At 63.0% G+C, this 19,537-nt stretch overlaps 1 protein-coding gene across 4 annotated transcripts; it reads right to left on the bottom strand.

Moving 5' to 3' along the window:
• Positions 1 to 952: 952 nt before the first annotated feature.
• SIDT2 (SID1 transmembrane family member 2) lies at positions 953 to 18,748 on the bottom strand. Of its 4 annotated transcripts, XM_072979377.2 has the most exons (27): positions 18,487 to 18,748; positions 16,734 to 16,855; positions 16,306 to 16,470; positions 15,838 to 15,883; positions 15,206 to 15,307; positions 15,022 to 15,105; positions 14,419 to 14,518; positions 13,661 to 13,726; positions 12,826 to 12,919; positions 12,278 to 12,342; positions 11,391 to 11,462; positions 11,020 to 11,097; positions 10,778 to 10,825; positions 9,506 to 9,624; positions 8,811 to 8,884; positions 8,465 to 8,531; positions 8,246 to 8,319; positions 7,960 to 8,083; positions 7,393 to 7,510; positions 6,931 to 7,067; positions 6,390 to 6,498; positions 5,754 to 5,830; positions 5,553 to 5,599; positions 5,083 to 5,188; positions 4,589 to 4,699; positions 3,839 to 3,952; positions 953 to 2,528 (listed from the first exon to the last, which is right to left on the bottom strand). In XM_072979377.2, the coding sequence occupies exons 1-27, from the start codon at positions 18,745 to 18,747 to the stop codon at positions 2,466 to 2,468; spliced, it is 2,643 nt and encodes an 880-aa protein (XP_072835478.2). In that variant the 5' UTR covers position 18,748; the 3' UTR covers positions 953 to 2,465. The 4 variants fall into 4 exon arrangements, with proteins under 4 accessions (XP_072835478.2, XP_072835479.2, XP_072835480.2 ...); XM_072979378.2 differs by lacking the exon at positions 10,778 to 10,825; XM_072979379.2 differs by lacking the exon at positions 11,391 to 11,462.
• Between the last annotated feature and the right edge of the window lie 789 nt (positions 18,749 to 19,537).

The raw sequence follows: 19,537 nt of genomic DNA, 5'->3' as shown, positions 1-19,537 counted from the left end.
CATGAGGAGACCAGTGAGCCCTCTTCCTGCTGCAGGGGGACGTTGCGCCCGCCCACCTTGCCAGCCTCTGGTCAGTAGACCTTGGAGAAGGGCCGGGTGCAGCGGGCACTCACCAGAGGCTCCACCAAGCGTGGCAGTCCGTGACCAGTGGGGTGCGGCATGCAAGGTAACATTTCTTCACATGCGAGCAGCGGCTGCTTGAAGGGGTTCCAAGGGGGCGTGGGGTGTGTGTGTGTTTAACTCTTTCCTCCCCTGCCATGAGCCCAAAGGAAGGGCTTTCTCCCTTTCTCTTGCAAACTCTCCCCCCCCCCCCCCCCCGTGTGGCCCACCAAAGGCTCAGGGCCAACCTTCCAGCAAGCACAAGCTTCAGGAGAAGTTCAGCTGGCGGGGGGGGGGGATGCCGGGCAGGAAACCCCAAAGATGAAGACTCTAAGCGAGGCGCATCACCTCCCCTTTGAAGGGGGTGTGTGTCTTGGTGGACTCCCACTCTGCGAGCACTGCATTTGCCATTCCTTGACCATCCCCGGTGTCCTCTGCTCCCCTCGGTGGTCCACAGGACCCAGCCCCCCTCCCAGGGAGCGCCCCTGACCTCCCAGCCCCCGTGCAATCACTGAGCGCTCTCGGGGAGCCCCTCCGGGGCTTCAGCCTTCCGCGCCCCGCGGTCTGGTGGCAAGGCAGCGACCGCCAGGTGGGAAAGCCTTCCCTGGGTGTTTGCTCTTCCCTGAGCCAGAAGGGATGCCTTTACCCCCTTTACGGACTGAGCCCGGGGGGGGGGAGAGGGCCTCCTAGGGGCTGGCGGCAGAGCCAATAGAAGCTTCCAGGGGTTTTACCTCTTTCCTCGCACGCACAGCCCTGTTTGGATGCCCAGCAAAGGAGTCCCGGGTGGTGCAGATTAAGGAAAGGCAGGCCTGCTCTCCGGACACCCCTCCCCAAAACCAAGGGCTCCTGCACAAAAGGCTTCTCTCTTTTTATTTCCTTGCATTGGCAGCAGAAACCGTAGAAAGGAAAACAGCAGGTTTTTTCCCCCTGCAATGTTTTACACAAAGAATGTTTTAAAAAACCAACCAACCAACCAGGGAAAGGAAACAGTCTGAACCACCATCAAGAACCAGGAATGGATGAACATGTGAGACTCTCCTCATCCGGGGGGGAGGGGGGGCAAGGCGGGGAGGGAGGGAAAGGGGCCTCCCCATAAAGAGCAGGGGGGCAGGGCGCCAGGGTTCACAGCAGGCAGAGTGGGCACCGCTCGGCCACTGGCAGGCCCTTGAGCAGCCACTGCGACACACCAAGGAAAAGAAGCCAACAGCCTGGGAGCCAGATTCAAACTCGGAGCAGGAAAGGCGCAGTTTCAGGCAGTATGACAGCGACGAGGGCCCAGGGAGGTCCTACTCTGGTCCCCCCCCCCCCCGGCAGGAACCAAGGCCAAACAGCAAAGGGCTGAAGGGAAACCCCCACCCACCCTCCCTGTTAGGCACTCAGTGCAGCCCCCACTGAGGGGTGTGTGCTTGAAAGACCAAGAGGGACACGGGTCTGTCCCTGAGGGGCCAGAGGGGCCCCTTGGCCTGCCCAGGAGAAGGGCCTCCTCTGGTAGGCAAGGAGGCTCCGGTGCCCCCCCCCCCCCCCGGCCTCCCCCAAGGCCACACGAGGACGGAAAGAAAGGAGGGAGGCCGGCACCTGGCCTCAGCCCCCACCATTGAGGGCCGTGTGCTTTGGACTGGCGACCAGTGTGTGTGCGAGGGAGCCCAGCCAGGGGCTGCCAGGGAGGGGGCGGGGGGGTGAGGATCTCCCAGGGCTGCTGCCCCCTCCCCACCATGAAGAAGAGTCTGGGTGGGCCTGCCTCTGGTCCTTCCCCGGATTCATGCCCCTGCTGCCAAGGAACCGCCTGGTGCCTGAGTGCTCCCAGGACAGGATGGGCACTGGGCCCTCGGGTGCTACGGAGTGTGCCCACCCCCAGATGAAGAGGTGGAGGGGCAGGCAAGTCTCTTGCCCCTTCCTCTCCTCCACATCTGGATTTCTCAGGCCAGCCTCTCTGAGAACATGCAGGCAAGCCCCATGTCTGATCCACAGGCTGTCGGGCGCCAACAGCCAACAAAGGGCAGACTGAACGGAAAAAAAACGGCCACGCGTGTCCATGCCAAGAGGAGCAGGCTAAGGCCCGGAGGAGGACCAGACACCTCAGAGGCACCGCACAAGCAGAAGGTACCCATCAGCCCCGCACAGGATCGGCACAAAAGAGCAGAGGGGCTCCTGCCCGCTCCTGGCCCTCCTACAGAAATCCTCCCACAGCCACAGCCCTGTTGAGATGGCAGGGCAGCGCATGGCAAGACCCGGCAGCAGGCGGATGTGGTGGCCAGGGTGCCCCCCCCAAGGTCCACCCAAAACCTAAAGTCCCCGGAAAGGCCTCGAGACCAGCAGGCAAGGTGGGCAGCCGTCTCTCCAGGGAGGGCTTGGCAAGATCCTGCAGTCTAGAAGACGTAGATCTTGTCACGGTGAATGCCATCAAGGTCGTCATCCAGAGTCAGCAAAACCTGGGATGGGAGGAAAGAAGCAGCCATGGGGGCCAGAAAGAAAGCCTGGGAGACGGAGAAGACGCATCGCCTCCTCCTCCCAGGAAAACAGGCAAAACAAAAACAACAACAACAACAACAAAAGAGAGAACATGGGCTTCAGGGCAAGGAGAAGGGTGTGGGTGGGTGTATTTGGGAGCTGTGACCCCCAACCCAGCTCGCTGGGAATCCCCCACCAGGAACTGACTACAGGGATCCATGCTCCAGCAAGGGCCCCTTTAGACTACTGTGGCGCTGTGCTTGCCAGTCTGCCCTTGGAGACTGTTTGGAAACGCCAGCTGATGCAGGAGGAGGGGAGCATGGCCAGCTTCTCGTCTGCTGCTCTGTCCCTTGCAGCAACTCTCCTGAGGTGAAGCTGAAGACTTGGACTTTTAGGAGACCAACTCTCCTCCCTTTCATGGCCCACAGATTAAGACTGTCGGCAACACCCTAAATCCCCCAGGCTCCAAGTTGATCCTTCTCCTCCTGGCAGGCAGGGATCTTTGGCCTTTTCTTCAGCTTTCCAAACACAGTTCCAACCCCTGTTACTGCTTTTTAGGACTTTGTGGCTTTCAATTCTTTTTGTTCCTTTGGTACAGTATTAACATTTTAGTAGGTTCCTTTGTGTCGTGCATTGCCTTAGGGATTTTTATGGGAGAACACTCCAATGGGGTCGTTAATGAACGAGCTCTTCTCTCCAGTCCAGGAGTCCCCTGGTCTCTGCCAGGACCTCCAGAGCCTCGTCGCTCCGTCTCACCTCTGCCCCCGAGGCAGGATGGCCAAAGCGGCCCTTTCGGGGGTGGAGGAGTTCCCAGAGGGGAAAGCACCCTGTACCCAACCCCAAAGCACCAGGCAGGTAATGGGTAGCACACATTTCTGGCCGGGGGGGGGCAGAGGAGCACAGCCATCGCCTTAGTGGGTGGCAGCAAAACCAACAGACTTGGGGCGCCTCACGGACTGATGGGCTTTATGGGGCACAAGCCTTCCTGGAGGCCAACCTGTGGTCTCAAGTGTATGGGCAGCCCTGGCCACGGAGCACCACGCTTTCTGCGGAGCAAGATTTGCAGGTCTTGGAGGTGCCGCAGAAGACACCGCTGGCCCCTCACCTGTTGGCATGCTCCCCCTGCATGCCAATGTGCCTTTGCGGAGGCCAGAAGGGAGAGGGCAGCCCCCCCCCCACAAACACACGGAGAGCCAGGCTCCCTCTGCACAAAAAAGGTCCAGCGGGCAGCAGGCACCACTGCCCGTCCCCGTCCCTACCAGGACACCCAGGCCAGGCGGGAATCACCTACCAGGAAGGAACCAAACATGGCGATGGAGGAGAGGAAGTGCCAGACGTCGTGGTCATCAAAGAAGTCCAGCAGGATGCACTCCCGGTTGTGCTCCCGGGACTCGGCCGGCGTTTTCTGCAGGGACCAGGCAGCCTGGGTGAGTCAAGGGGCTTGGAGGACACAGGCTTCCAAGGGGGTGGGAAGGGGCGCAGAGGGACCGACCCCGGCCAGGCAGGGCGTTCTGGGGCCAGGCGTCCCCCACAGCCTCAGGGCTGCCATGTGAGCTTTAGCAGCACGAGCAGCCACCACCGCCGCCCGATTCCCTGAGATCCCAGAGGACATCCTCCGAGTCGGGGACAGAGCCTTTGGCAACCACTGAAACATGATGCCTTCAAGAGGCAGACAAGGCAGAAACGCTTATAACGAGCATGAAGGCCAATGTGTGAACTGTTGCTGCTGCTGCTGCTGCTGAAAAGTACGCAGGACAATGACAAGGGTGCTTCTGAGCAAGTCTCGGCAGCACGTCCTGAAACCACGAGAATAAACCCCAAAGTCTAGGGGCGCCAAGTTGACGGGATCCCATGCCCTGACATTATAGGTCCAAAATCTGAGGCCTCGACTCCCAAGCAGGAGTCCGGCAGCCGCAGCCCGAGACGAGGCAACCGTGTGCTCACTCTATTTAAGCGGGGCAACGTCTTGCAAGCCAAAGAAGATGTCTGGTCATGGTCTCTGCCTGGTTTCCCACAGTTTGGCTGGGCTGGAATAGCTCACCTGCCAGGTGCTCAGGCCCTGGAAGAAGAAGTAGAGGGCAGAACCCCACACGATGGAAGTGCAGACGATGCAGAGCAGGGCAGTCAGCGTGAGACGTTCACCGCTCCGGAGCTGTAGGGCGAGGGCAGGCGCAAAATTAGATGGAAGCCAAGTAGGTAGGTAGGTAGGTAGGTAGGTAGGTAGGTAGGTAGGAAGGAAGGAAGGAAGGAAGGAAGGAAGGAAGGAAGGAAGGAAGGAAGGAAGGAAGGAAGGAAGGAAAAAGAGAGGCGGAAGCAAGAAAAACAGGAAAAGAGAGAAGGAAAGAAAGAAGGAAGGAAAACCACCCTCTCATCCCTCCTCCTTTGTGTGTGGCCAGGGCCCCTCCCTCTTTGGGGGATACTCAGGATGCCTGAGAGAAGCACAGAGGCACAGGTATCCTGTTAAAATAATAGGGGGCGCCCCCTCCCCGGCCCACAGGAAGGGCTCTCCCTCCCCCCCAGGTCAAGCAGCGGCACCTTCATGATGATGTAGAAGGCGAAGTAGAGGAGGAGGTTGCAGATGCCGATGGCCAGCAAGTAGGAGGCGAAGTCGTTGGGCCGCATGATGAGGCCGTAAGCAGCACTGTGGGGGGGGGGAGGGGGGGAGGAAAGGCCACGTCAGGTGGGCAGGAGGAGGCGTCGGGACTGGCACGGGCCACCCCAGAAGCCTCCACGGACTTCTCGTGATCATGGACGGTGACCGTGCTGGTGATAGACAGGTGTCATTTATCGTTTTCTTGCTCTGCTGTCCAGCATCAAGGCAGCTCATGCCCAAAGGTACAGAAAGCAGCCCTAAAGGTGCATTGAAGGGGGTCCCTAAACCCCTCGGGTTTGATGCCACCCCCAGAAAGGTCCTATCCTGCCCCCCCTGCTCCCCCGCCATCTGTAGCCTCAGCTGAGCTCAGGGTGCCCCGTGCGGAAACCCTTCTCCCCCAATTCATACTCACAGGGACCAGTTGATCAGGTTGCCCATGATCAGCAGCACCATCCGATCCTGCGGAGAAAAGTGGCAGGAGACGGTGTGGCCCAGAAGAGGAGAACCGCGCAGCCCCTGCCCGTTCTGGATGGGGGTCTGGCCCTCCCAGGAAGCCTCCCTCCTCCAACCCACAGCCCTTCCAGAAGCAGGTCACCTTCCCCCACTTACTCACCACATACATGGGTCCACTGCACTGGCGGATGCAGTCTGTGTAGAGCACGTGCAAGATCCTGCGCAGGATCCCAGAGTCTGCAGAGAGACAGACCCCCCCTGAGGCCGCATGGAGCAACGCAGGAAGCTCCTTGGTGCTGACTCACCCCCGTGGGTCCACCGAGCCCCAAACGGCCAAGGGTGTCTGACAGCCCCTGCGCTCTGGGGTTTCAAGGGGTCATCTTTCACAGCAGCCCCACCTAAAGGTCCTGCATGGGATGGAACCTAGGACCTCCGGTAGGCAAAAAGGGAGCCTTCCCAAAAGAGCGGCACTGAGTCTATGCGCATGACTCAATCAGAGATCCAAGCCCAAGGTGCATGTACAGGGGTGAGGGTCCCTTTCACCCTCTTGGGCTTTTGCCAGTCCTACCCGGAGACCTCAGCAGGGCCGGAGAAGGACACACTGCCCAGCAGTGGCCACTCCTGCCCCAGACCGTGCCCTTCCTTGATATAAAGGGTCCTGCAGGAGGGCTCACAAGCCAACAGTCCTTGCCTGCCCCCCTCCCCTCCCCCTGGTAGGCATTTTGGGCTGGGGCCGGGAGGCAGCCACACGGGGTGGGGTGGGGGCACTGCCAGGGCCAGGAGACGGAGGGCTCACCCAGTCTCCAGCGGCCCATGTAGTAGAGCTGAGTGCTGAGCAGCAGAGTGCAAAGGAGGTGGATGACCGAGAAGACGATCCAGAAGGCCATATTGCCTTTGCCGAAGACCTATGGGGCCGAGGGGAGGAGAGGGGAGTTTGCTGGTGCGCAGCAGAAAGAACGCACAGTGGGGTGGGGGGGCACCCCACTCCCCTGAGGGAAGTCCCCCTTTCCTAACCCTAGCCCTGGATTCTAAGGGGAAATCAAGGGACAGGGCAGGGCTTCAACATGAAAGCAAGAGGGGGTCTCTTCTGCCAGTGCTCCACCTTAAGCTACGCGACGGCGGCCGCTCTCTCGGGGGGGTGTCCTGTTGCGCCCGTTCTCTTTTTTTGGAAAGGAAATGCGACTTTGGAATTTAGAGCCATAGAAAGAAGCCCTGGCATGGGAGGAGCCCCGAGGTAACAGGAAAAGGGCTTTGAACTGGTCCGGCTCCCCCATCACCTTCCGCCGTCCTGGGAGGGGGCCTTGGCTGGGTTGCCTGGCGAGGGAGGGGCCACTCACCACGCCCACGACCGAGAAGAAGATGACGATGGCCAGGCAGGCGTAGGCGCTGTAGGCGCTGGCGTTGATGTCCGGGTGGCGCTTCTGGTAGAGCTTCAGCATGCACAGCCCGGCGATCATGTACATGAAGGAGGTGTCTGTGGGGCAGAAAGCGCCCGTCGGAGGGAGGTCCAGGCAGGAAGGCGGGCCTTGGGCTGGCAGAGGGCGGCCGGACCCTCCACGGGTGGCCTTTCTTTCTTCTTCTCAGGCGCCAATGCCAAGCCCCCCCCCAACCAGGTCTGAGGGTGCAGGGCCCCCCAAGGGCAGCTGGAGCGGTCTCCTCTGCAGGATTCCCCTCCTCCTCTCAAGCCTCCCTTCGGGGCCTGGGCTGTGGCACCTGATCAGTGGGCTGCAGATTCCCACAGCATCCACCTCCACCCCCACCCCCCCAAATTCCCATTCTACTTCTCAGGGGACACTCACCAAACTGGAAATTGGTATAGTTGGGGCAGACGTGGTAGCAGGCGCTGAGCAGCCCCTCCATCATCAGGGCCGTGCCCATGGCGTAGAAGAGGCCGAAATGCTTCGGGATGCCGCATTCCTAGGAGTGGGGTTATCGGGAGGGAAGAAGGGGGGGGAGGCAGACGGCTCTGAGAAGAAGCCAGAGGGAGAGAAGGCCCGTCCCCCTGGGCTCCCATTTGGGGCGCCCCATTTCCACAGACACACACAAGGGCCCCCAGGCCCAGGGAACGGGGCAGGACATGTCTCCCAAAAGGCAAGAGCCGAGGAGGAGGAGGAGGAGGCTCCCCACCAGGCAAGCTGCCCGCTGGGCAAGTCTTGCCTGCCTGCTTGCCTACCCACCGGCCCCCTTCCCCAGAACCTGGCCCTAGGACAGCTGCACCCTGCTTGGCATCCACTCCCCACCCCAATGAGTGGCCCCAAAGGGAACGATGGGGGCCTGCCGAGGAGGACGGGGTCTTGCCTGGTCCAAGGGCTTGTAGGGAGGAGAGGGTCTCGTCCTCCCCCTGCCCCCCCCCCGCTGTTACTCACCATGGCCTGTCGGTTATGGTGCATCAGGGCCCGGTTGTAGCTGATCTCCCTCTGCAGGATGAGGAGCAGGAAAAGCAGCCCCAGCAGGATGTAGCCCAGGTTGCTCAGGATGTTGTTGAAGGCGCTGCCGAGGAGAAGGCAGGGCAGGGAGATCAGCCTCATGGTCAGCTGCCCGAGGGGGCCTCCGTTCTCCTCCCCTCCCCAGCTAGAAGGCAGATCCTGTCCTCTCCTCTCATCCACCCCCCCTCCCCAGCTCCTGGGCCAGTCCCCCCCCCCCCCCCAATACCTGAGGTTGCCGAGCGGGTGGGCGCAGAGGAAGTTATAATAGCAAATGTCCTGGTTCCCGGTCACGTTGACCACCTGCCCCGCCAGAAAGGGAGGGAAAGAGGGAGATTCAATGGGAGAAGCTTCTGCCCCTCTGCCCTGGCTGGAGGGCCCTCCCCAGGCCCCCCCATGGCCCCCTCCCTTCCCTGAGGGCCTCCGGGCAGCCTCCGCAGAGCCTCACCGTCTGATAGGTGATGACCAGCTGGATGACCGGCAGGGCGTAGAAGACGGCGATGGTTGCAATATTCCTGGATGGGACAGAGAACAGGGAGAGAAGCCAGGGATGGGACCCCCCTCTTCCTCTTGGGGAGACATCCCCACCTTTTTCTGACCCATGTGGCAGATCCGTTATGTCCGTCCCTCCCCCTCACTGACCCCCCCCCCAAGGCCCCTGACTAGAAACCACAGGCCTGTTGGGCCAGGGACACAGGTGGGGAGGAGAAAGAGCCAGCCCCAGGCCAGGGCTACGGGGAGGGCTGAGCGGCTGGGGGGGGGCCTGACCCTCCTCACTCCCTAGCCTTGCTCACCAGAAGTAGATCTGGTACTTCTTTCGCAGCACTCGCTTGTCTTTGCGGGCCAGATCCGCCACGTACAGGTATTTCTATTGGGAGATGCAAGGAGCCGGTGTGAACTTGGGCTCTCATTAAAAGGCAACTCACTCCCACCCCCAGAGAAGATCACTTGGAGGCAAGGGTGACCAGCCCCAGGGAGCCCTGGTGCCCCCTACCCCAAGCCATCTGACCCCCTCCCCACCCGAAAAGCAAGAAATCCCTCTGAGGAAGCCGCTAAAGGAGACCTCCATAGCCAGAAGGACCCGCGGAGGGCTAGAGTGAGCGAGAGAAGCCACACCCCACGGGCTCTCTCTCTCTCTCTCTCTCTCTCCACCCCCTGGCCCCAGTCCCCAAACGCCTTTCCTCTCCATTCCCCTCCACCTCTCACCTCGTGGTCTCTCCCCCCCCCCCCAAGGAAGTCCTGCACAGCCAGCTGGCCTCCGACTGCCCTTTGCCCAAGACGGGCATCATCCGCTCCCTCTCCTTGCCAATAGACCCAGGGATGATGCCAGGGCTTGCGCCCACCTGTGTGCCTGGTCTTATACGCTGCCGACCCAGCACAGATCCCCATCCAGGGGACCCGCAGGTGGCAGCGCGGGGGAGCCAGGCCAGACCCACCCCTGCCATTCCCACCTAGCCCTGGCTCTCCCTCCCTCCCTCCTTCCGGGCACCTTGGTGCGGATGACGTTCTTGTCCGAGTCAATGTCGGCCAGGGTGTCGTAATCATCCTCCTCCACGGAGCTGAGGGAGTCCAGCCGTGGGCGCCCCGCCATGTTCTCCAGGGAGCGGTCTGTGGGGAGGGGGGGAGGGGTCATCGCTAGGCCAGGACCCTGGAAAGGGGCGGTTGAGGCCACTTCCTTTGGGAAGCGCATGGCAGACCCCCCCCTCCCAGGGGCAAAGGCCCAAGGTCAGCTCAGCCCCCCTGCCATCGAATTACCAATGAAGCTGACCTCTGAGCCTTCCCCCCCCCCCTTTTATGTGGTCCTGAAGGCTTGGCTGAGATGAGAGCCCCTTCCTCCCCCCCCAAGACTGGTGCAAAACAACCCTTTTGGGAACGGACCCCATCCTCCCCTGGGCAGAAGGCCCCCTCCCTGCAGCCTCCCTTCCGTTTCCTTAAGCAGTGATTGCCCCCCCACCCCACCCCCACCCAATTGCCCAGCACCTGGGGAGCATCAACATGCAGATTATCCCCTCCTCCGTCAAGCTTTCTGAGGGGGCTCACCCCCCCCGAGGCTTCCCAAGGGGCACAAACTTTGGGTCAAGGCTTTGTGTGTGTGTGTGTGTGTGTGTGTGTGTGTGTGTGTGTGAGAGAGAGAGAGAGAGAGAGAGAGAGAGTGCAAAGACGGGGGGGACACAAAGGGGGGGACAACACAATCCCTGCCCTGCCCCACAGCACCTCATGTGTGCACCCCTCAGAAAGCGGTGACGGAGCCACCTGGCATCCCATTTCTGCTCTCCTGCCAGAAGGGCTTTCCTGCCAAGCCTCTGCAGGCTCCGTGCACCAGCGGAGACAAAAGCAGGAGCCGACCTCAAGACCGCCCCAGGATGGGGTGGAGGGGTGTGCGTGTGTGTGTGTGTGTGTGTGTGTGGGTGCTTGATGGCGGAGAAAGGCTGCAGTCCTAGAGCAACAGAACACTGCCCATCTCCTGGAGGGGAACCTCCTCTTTGGCTTCCCGTCTATGGAAGCGTCTCCCAGTTACGCCAGCGCTGGCAACCGGCAACCAGGGCAGGAGAGGCCTTCAAAGCAGGAGTCACAATGAGACCCGCAGGTCCTCTCAGCGCAGCATGGAATATACAGAGGCCCGGAGAAAGCCGCCCCCTTCTTGGGCCCCCCAAGGCCAAAGAGGGCCCGGCGCCACAAAGGGGAGGCTGGACTGAGCGATTAGCCCTCTCTTCCCGCCCTCCCCATCTCCTCCCCCCCCCGCCCATCTGCCAGCATCTACCCATAGTAACGGCCCAGTGCCTCTGGCGGTGCTGACACGGATCCTGCCCTTGAAAGGAAAGGAAAGGGTTAAGGAAAGGTGCTACAGCCGTGCCAACCAGGAACCCACCAGGCCTGAAGGTTGACAGATCTCCCCAAACCCGGCACAACCCCTGGGCAGACCTTGCCAGCGTGTATGTCCCCCCCCCCCACCGCCTGAAGAGAAGGAATCTGGGCCCTCCGCCCCCAGGGGGCGCCTCTCACCGGTGTAGCTGTACGACGATGCCTCCGTGGAGAGGAGAGCCTCGGTGACGTTTTCAGTGCTGGCTGTGGAACCGTTGTCTGCAAAAGCCAAGAGGAAGGTGGGCACGCCTTGAGGATGCCCGGGAAGGCAAGGAAGGAGGAGCGCGCCCTGCCCGCAGCAGGACCTCCTCCCTCCACTGCCAGCGTTTCAGGAACCAACCAGCAGTGAACTGCCCCCCCCAGATCCGCCCCCTCCTCAACACAGCCAGGCTGGCAGGGGACAGGGAGCCCCCCTCAGCACCCCAACATGCAGGGACGTCTCTCTCTCTACCCAGCAGGCATGGCGTGGCCGGGAGGCTCTGGCGGAGGCCACTCCTGGTCCCGGGACTCACCAAAGGAGCCATAACTGTAGCCATTGTACGATGGGTGTCCCAGGAAAGAGTCTGGGGTGATGTGGGGGTGCCCTGAAACAAACCACCACACAACCGTCAGCAGACAGTGACCCAGGCAAGCGGGCTGGCTGGGTGGCAGCAGAAGGCAACCGAGTGCCAATGACCCAGAGGAGGGACAGAGTAGCCGGCAGGGAAGCAGGGCTGGCTGGCCGCCCACCCCCTCCCTGCCCTGGGCGACCTGTTTCCCCCACTAGCACACCAGCCAAGGACCGCGTCTGTGCCCAGAGAGGGCAGAGAAAAGAGGCAGAGAAAGAGTCCTTAGGTAGGGAGGAAGCCAAGGACAGAGGAACGAGGTCTGGGGCTGGCTTACCCAAGAGAGAGGCTGAAGGCAGGGGTGCCCAAGAAGAGGAGGAAGGAAGAGAAGCAGAGGAGACAAAAAGGAGAGGCCATGTGATCACCACAGGCCCCCAACTCAGCCACCAGGGGGCGCCCCACTACAGTGGCTGCCACCTGCGCCACGCACCGGGCGCCTGCCCACCCAGGGGCCCTGGAGGATGCCTGAAAGACTTCGGCCCCCTCCGGCCAGCCAGCAGGCACCAGAGGGAGACAGAAGGCAGGCCTCCTCCAGCTTGCGCCGCTCCTCCCAAGAAACAAGTGGGGCACATCAGACGAGAAGCACACCTCCACGCCCACCTGAGCTAAATCAGGCCAGGGGTTGAGCTGTGGTGGGGGTGGTGGGGCTTACTGGGGCAGACTCTGCAGAGTTCTGGAATGGGCAAACTCATGCCCTCCAAAGAGGTACACGCCCCTCCCCCCCCACACACCCACACCCATGAGAAGCCCTGCAAAGTCCCCCCTTCCAAGCCCCCCCCCCACCAGTCACATACCCGTTTCGGCACTGGGTGTGCCCATGGCTGCCAGGAGTCCCAGCCTCTCCTTCTTCTTCTGTTGCCTGTCAAGGATGTCGCAGACTCAGGAGGCCTCCCCACCAGGAAAGTGCCCCCCCCCAGAAAGCCCCCAAACGTAGAGGCTGCTCACAGTGGCTCTTGCAATGGCCAGACCTTTTACTCTAAGGGGGCCAGGCGAAGAAAGCCCTCCGGCCAGAAAGGAGGAGGAGGAGGAGGGTCAAAGACAAGCCCTGGGGACTTCTGGCCAGTTTTGCTTTCCCGCAAAGGGGACCCTTCAGCCTCCGTCACAGGTGCTAACCACGAGGGGACCCCCCCTTGTCCTGACCCGGATCAAGGCATTCCAGGGGACTTTCACCAAGGAACACCCCCCTCCACAAGGACAATCCTGGGCACCAGGGCCTTGCCAGATGGGGTGGGTGGGGGTGGCAGCCGTGTAACCTCCCCCTCAAAACAAGTTGGAAGAAAGCAACCATGATCTACATGGTGAGCCAAGCGCCACCCCAGCCCCTGCCCTGCCCGAGACTCACCGCCAGTTCTCCCAGCAGGCAATGAGCACCATCAGCACGTAGAAGGAGAGGAAGACGCCCAGGCAGAAGAGCATCCCATTGACGTAGGCCTGCGCTGGAAGGAGACGGAGGAGGGAAAGAGGAGCCTTGCAAGGGTGCCGCGGCAGGGCCCCCAACGGCGCTGGGGCCCAGGAGGGGAATAAGTAAGGGGGCCGCAGGACTAACTGGGCCCCCCTCCACCGGGCAAGGGGGCAAGTGTCTTTTGGCCCGAGTACAAAGGTGCAGGCAGGTTGCCCACAGAGGCTCACCGCGCCCCTCCAGGCAACCTGCTCCCCCCCCCAAGGCTTTCCCCCCTTCTTCTTGCAATATGGGGTATTAGCAGGGATCTGCTAGCCAACGGGAGCTACAGGGCAGGGCGAGGATTAAACACAGCCCCCGCGCCAACCTCCCGGAGCGACCGTGTGCCACTGCTAGATAGCGCCGTGCATGTCATGGGGGTGGGCAGTGGGGCAGCCATGTCACTCTGTTACAGCAAAACCAACCCAACGTCTTGGGGGCCCTTAAAGACCCCGAAGCCTATCTGGCAGAAGCAGCAGTTCATGAATCGCAGCTCCATCTCCCTGGGGCCTGCTTCGGCTAGGCTCCGCGCACCCGAAGAAGAAGCTGGCTGCAGCTCCCCGCACCAGCCCAGCAAGAAAGAGCTTGGCATCACCAGGGCCCAAATGTCACACTGGCTTTGGAGGCAATGCCCACTGGGGACAATCCAGGACCAGCGCAGGCTGCAGGGCTGCAGGGGGGGGGGCGAGTTCCTCCCAGGAGGGCTGCTCTCCCACCTGAGCCCCTGCTGCACACTTACTGCTGACCGCCGGCGAAACCACCACGTCCAGGGCTTTCTGGCGGTTGCCTTGGTCCACCGGTTCATCTGGAAGGTCACAAAGGCCAGGGCTGGTCAATGGCCAGCCTGCACAGCCTGCCCTCAAAGCCTTTCCTCCCGGAGCAGCCCAGGGGCTCGGGCACAGCACCGGCCATGCTGTCCCCGGGGGGTTGACTGTGCTTGAGTCAGGGGGGGCTCCTTCTTTCACTGGCGGGGGGAGGACTAGATTACCTTTGAATTTGCTCCCGGGCCTGCAATGCTCACGGCATGCAGAGGCTGCCTGCCCGCAAAGCCCCCTCTCCCCTTCTGTCCTCTGAGTTTACACACGAGGGCTTCCCTCCGAGCCAACTGACCCACAGATCCATTTGTGGGTGATGCAACCAACTTCCTGAATGTTTCTACACCCCAGGGAAGAGCTCTTGATACAAGGAGGTCTCCTTGTGCAAGGAGGTCTCCTACTCCAGAGCAGGGTCAGGGTCAAACCTAAGAGGACCAGTGTGGGGTTCCTTCCCCTCGCGCCCCCCCAGACCATCCCCTCCCTTCTCCACAGCCCAGAGCATGGCTCTAGCAGGAGAGCTCAGCGAGGGGTGCCCTGTGGCAGCCCCAAGTGGCCTTCTTGGCTCTACTCCTGCTCGGCCTCGTTCTGAAGCCCCTCCTGAACAAAAGGCTCACAGACAAGCAAGTGCCAGCCGCCACCTCCGCCCCCCCCCCCACTTCCTGGTGGGCTTCCGCTCCCGTACCTTTGGAGAAGGGGTAATAAGGCAGGGCCCCTCCGCAAGCTTCGTCTTCGGTTTTGACCACCACCACCACGTAGAAACTGTGGCTGGGGTAGTCCTTCTTCTGCAAGTTTAAAAAAAAAAGGATTGCTTTGGGAGGGAGAAGGGGAGGAAGAAGGGGAGGGGAGGGGAGGGGAAAGGACAAACCATCTTCAAGGCTTGTCCACCAGGATATTCCTGGCCGTAGCTGGCAGGAGCCGAGCTTCCGGTTTCTCCAAAGACACAAAGCACTGGGCATCTGGACTCGTACAGGAATCCTTTTAAGCCCCTTTCTGGAAGGTTGTGGTGGCAAGTTTGGTGGGGGGTGGGCAGTGGGGGGTGGGCAGTGGGGCTGCTGGCCTCCGGGGGCTTTGGGGTGCCAAGCCGAGGCCCTTTGCTTCTCCTTAGGACGCAGGCGCTCCTTGGGCAGCGAGGGCAGGGCCAGCCTCCTCGCGCCCTGCAGCGATCCTTGCGATTAGCATCTACTAATTGATGCCACCTGACACTGAAGACAAGGAGGAGGCCAAGCTGGCCATGTCGGCCCGGCTCCGATGGCCTTGGCTGAGCTCCCAGCCGGCACGGCCGTACCTGAACGGTGATAGCTGCCTTCTTCGTCATGGTCTGGTACATGCCGATGAAAGCCACGTTGTTGTCCAGGTCGTAGACAGGGCACTGGGCAGAAAGGGGGAGAAAGAAGGCCCACGGTCAGGCTCTGAGGGAAGAGGCCCCCGTCGCCCACCTGCCAGGTGGGCCCCTTTCCCGCACCACCTACCAGGATGTCCTGGATGGATATGACCGAGCAAGGAAAGGCTGTGGTGGACGTCACCTTCACGATGGCTGAGTCCATGTCCTCTGGGAACTCGTACTTGAAATACTGCCATGAAGAGAAGGGAGGCATACATTTGGCAAGAGGGAGCTGCCACCGCCGCCGCCACCCCCCCCCTCTGCCGTGTCTGCTCCTGCCCCTGGAAGAGCCCCCCCTGCCCCCGCCCTGCAGCCGCCCCTCCACCTCTTCCTCCAGGGGCCCCGGAGATGAAGGTGCCCACCAAGGCGTGGACTCGGCAGCTCCCGAGGGGACCGTGGGCTTCTACCGTGGAACCCTCTTCCGGCCACGGCGGATCGCAGGTCCACGGTCACGGGGAAGCCACTGCCAGGTGGGGGCAGCTATAGGTGGCCAAAGGCAGCCTGGGGGGTTCGCAGGCCAGGACAGCCCTACCCATCCCAGCACATCCCACCTGCCAGCATCCACAGGTGCCATTTTGGCCCCCAGGTGCCAAATTCTGGCCTCACGGTTTCAGAAAGAGGGACCCCTCCTGTCATGGAAATCTCCCTCTTGCCATCTGCATCCAAGCCCCCCACCCCACCATCACCTGTCCCCCAAGAAGGTGCCCGCGGGGGACTCACCTGTGGCTGGGCCGCAGTGGCATTGAAGCTGAAGTGCTCGCCAGTCCTGCGAGGGGGAAAGATCGCAACGAGGGCTGACGGAACCCGCCGGAGAGGAGCCAGCGCTGCCTGGAAGCCAAGCTGGACCCCTCGGTCCCCCCGCGCCATGGCCAGCGAGAGGGTGGGTCAACATATGCTTAGGGAAGGACACTCTGCACATGCTCAAAGGAAACCACTCAGGACCACTCCACAACCCTCCGACCCCCATCTGTGTCCTCCGGAGGTCTGGGCTCGGGGGCTGTTTCCATATCTCCACTGCACCCCATATCTCCTGCTGCTCCCGCCCCCTGGCCCTCCTCTCCTGCTCCCCATTCCCCTGCCATGGGCCCAGCGGAGGGGGCTGCGTCTCTGGTACCGACCTGGGTTTCCAGTGGAAGGGGAGCCCCCCTGGCCCTGGCCCTGCTGCTGCTCTGATCGCCCCCCCCTCACCTGAGCACAAAGTTCTCCACCCGCGACACCTGCAGCCGGTAAGAGGCATTCCCCTCTGACAGCGTGGAGACGTCCACGTAGAAGAGCTGGGTCTCCACCTCCCTCTTGGTCAGGGGCTGGCAAAGGGTGCGGCTGACATCTTGGTAACTGTACTTCCTCTGGTACCTGTAGGGCCGCGGGGCGGGGGGGGGGGACGGACGGACGAAGGGCTCAAGGGACAGGCCACGGAAAGCCTAGGCCTGCCCCTAAGGCCAGACGTGCCCCAATGCAGTGAAGGGGGGGGCCAAGCGGAGGCCTCGGGGGAGTGGGGTGCGGAGGGTGGCTTCGAAAGGGCCCACTCGCCCGCAAGACGCCAAGCCAAGGAAAGAGAGGCCCCAAAGAGGCCCAAGAGGTGTGTCCCAAGGGGGGGGGGGGGCTGCGTTACTCACAGGCCTCTGAGGATTAAGGGCACTTGGAAAGACACCACGGCCTCCTTCTGCCTCACCACAAACAGCACCGGCGTCTCCTTCTGCTCCGAGAGGACGTTGACCGACACTCGGACCCCCTCCGTCTGTGGGGCAGTGAGAAGGGAGGGGAGCTGGGCGTCAGTCCGGTCCTTGCCAGGCCAGACGGTGAGCCGGGGGAGCCATGGCATCGCCGCAGATCGGGGCGGCACGGTCAAACACGCTCTTCCCCCCCCTGGCCCTCTGTCCGCTCTTGCTCTCTCCCCCCCCCAGAGGCAGAGGGGCTGGTGGCACAAGGCACACGGCTGCGGGCAGGAGCAGGCAAAAAACTTGGCCCGCTTGCCCTCTGCGGAAAGGCCGGTTTTGGGCCTGGCTCCCTAAAGGCTGGCTTGCAACCCCCCCCCCCCCCCGAGAAGCTCCAAGAGAGCAAAAGGAAAAGGAGGCCTCTGGGAGAAGTTCTGGCAACCGAGAGGCCGGGCGGGTCAGAGCAAGGGGTGCTTACTCTGGGACTGGCCAGAGTAATCCCACTTCAGCACCACAGCCGTTATCAAAACAAAGATAAGAAGTAAGTAGCAAAGGAAACAACAATAGGACGGAGCAGCCTTTGGCCTGGAGATAAGGGGACCACCGAGGAAGTAAACCCACCTGGGCGGGTGTCCGGCCCCTCCTGGCTTAGGTGCTGCACTGCCACCAAAGCAGCTGTTGAGAGGATTTTTCCAGCTCCCCCCCCCCGCCCCCAGCCTGCCTGAGCGGCCCTCCCCATGTGACCCCGGGGGGGGCGGCAAATGATATCCAAACCAGGCTCTTTCCTGGACTGCAAACCTGTATCTCACAGTCCAGTCTCCCAAAAGGGAACTTTGTCCAGGGCGGGTGACGTGGACGGTTGAGATCATCACCTGGCCCTTCTGGGCACCTGCGACAGGTGGCAGGAGCAGCCCAGGCGGGGGGGGGGGCAGGTTTTCAGGCCAAAGGAAGCAGCGGGCCGATGGAAGAGGGCAGAGAGGAGGCCTTTTCTCCAGATGCAGGTGGGTGGGCGGACAGGCGGGCATCCACCCTGGCACGCACTCTCTCTCCCCCTGGCTGCTAAGTGGTGCGCCAGAAGGCGCCCACGGAGAGGGCAATGGCACCACCTGTCCCGAGGCCTCCTCCTCTTCCTGAGCCTCCCATCCTGGCAAAACATGGGGCTGGGCGGCTGAAGAGTCACCCAGAGAAAGGCTGACGGGGTGCCAGGAGGTTTGGGGTGCAGCTAACCTTTGACCCGGCCGGAAAAGGAGGGTGAGGTTTAGCCCCTGGGCTGCGTGGGAGGTGTGTGTGTGTGTGTGTGTGTGTGTGTGTGTGTGTGTGGAGTCTGTTCCCTTGGGATCTAGAAATTTGAAGGTGGCACCGAAGGGAAGCGCCCCCCCCACACACACACTGCCATCCCCCAGGCGCCTTGCGGGCTCTCTGTCCCCACCGAGGGAGGCAGGCAGGGAGGACGTGGCTCCTCTTCCGGGCAGCACCCGGGGCAGCCTTCGTGCCCGCCCAACCTTCGGCCAGCAGGGCTTCGCTGGCGGCTTCTTTTTTTTAGCCTCTGCCGCCCTGCGCCCGGGCCCCTTGGGGAGGGGTGGCGGGCAGGAGAGAGGGGGCGACGGGCCCCCCCGGGCGCCCCCCCCGCCTGGGCTGCGCGGGGCTCCTGCAGGTCAGCCCTCCCTCGGGGCGAAGGGGCGTCCCGGCGCTCTGCCCATGCCCAGGGGCTCACCCGGTTGCGCGTGACCGTGTGGTTGAAGGCGTAGATGTTGAGCAGCTCGCGGTTGACGGCGTCCGAGTAGGGCTTGTCGAAGTCGGCCTCTTTCTGCACCACCCGCTTGCCCGACGGCGGCGGCGGCGGCGGCTCCGCGGAGGAGGAGGAGGGCGAGTCCCCCCGCGCGCCCCCGGGCCCCGGGACCCCCAGCAGCACCAGCACCGGCAGCAGCAGCAGCAGCAGCGGGGGCAGCCGGGGCGCCCCCTGCGGGACTAGCATGGCCCGGGAGCGGCGGCGGCGGCGGCAGCGGGCGAGGGGCGGCGGGGCGAAGGAGGGACCACCATGCCCGAGCGGCGGCGGCGGCGGCGGCGTCTCCTGCCGGGGCGGCTCGTTCGGTGATCGGCGGGCTCTGGGCCACCGGGAGGCCGCGATGGACTCCCAGCGAGCAGGCGGGCGGGCGGGCCGGGGGCGGCGTCGGGAGGAGCGTCCAGGCCGCGCCCCGTTAAAGGGACCGCCGGACGGGGCCGCCCCGGAGGAGCGCCGCTCGGCCCGGGACAGGAGCGGAGACGGCCGCCCGGCTCGGATCCACACCCGCGGCGGGCCTCCCTTGCCACCTCGGCGGATCGCGCCCAGCCGGCCCCTCCGGCAGCGAGGCGGCGGCCGGGGCTCCCCGCGCCCTCCTCCCGGGAAGGAGGGAGGGAGGCCGGTCGGTTGCCGGGGGCCCGGAGAGGCGGCGGCGGCGCTGGGGACGCGAAGGCGCTCGGGCTGAACGGGCTGCTTGGGGAGGGAGGGGGGGTCCTTGGCCGCCGCTGGGGGGAAACGGCGCCGGTGCGGTGCGGGGAGAGCGAGGGCGCCCCGAGGCCTTTCCTTGGCTGTTTGCCCTCCCACGGAGTCAAGCGCAGGACTCGCGCGCACCAACGAGGCCTGGCGGCGGCCCCGGAGCGCCGCCCCGCTTTGCCTTCTTCGCCCGTGCAAAGGAGCGAGCGAGCGAGCGAGCAGCGGCTGTCTGTCCGAGGGGGGCGCCGCGCTGCGTGGGCGCTCAGGACCCGGCCGAAGCCAGCCTTGACCC

The sequence above is a fragment of the Pogona vitticeps genome, chromosome 8 (genome assembly GCF_051106095.1).
Source record: "Pogona vitticeps strain Pit_001003342236 chromosome 8, PviZW2.1, whole genome shotgun sequence".
NCBI lineage: Eukaryota > Metazoa > Chordata > Lepidosauria > Squamata > Agamidae > Pogona > Pogona vitticeps.
Note: the sequence above shows the minus strand (reverse complement) of the source record. Positions and strands in the feature narration are given on the sequence as shown.

What these genes read in the sequence shown, in the direction of transcription:
- SIDT2 (XM_072979377.2), bottom strand. Translation starts at nt 18,747, where the DNA reads ATGCTAGTCCCGCAGGGGGCGCCCCGGCTGCCCCCGCTGCTGCTGCTG. An exon ending in GGTTTCGCCGGCGGTCAGCA is followed by an intron (nt 12,920 to 13,660) that starts GTAAGTGTGCAG and finishes GTCTCCTTCCAG; the next exon opens with CGCAGGCCTACGTCAATGGG. An exon ending in CTACAGTTATGGCTCCTTTG is followed by an intron (nt 11,098 to 11,390) that starts GTGAGTCCCGGG and finishes TGGCTTTTGCAG; the next exon opens with ACAACGGTTCCACAGCCAGC.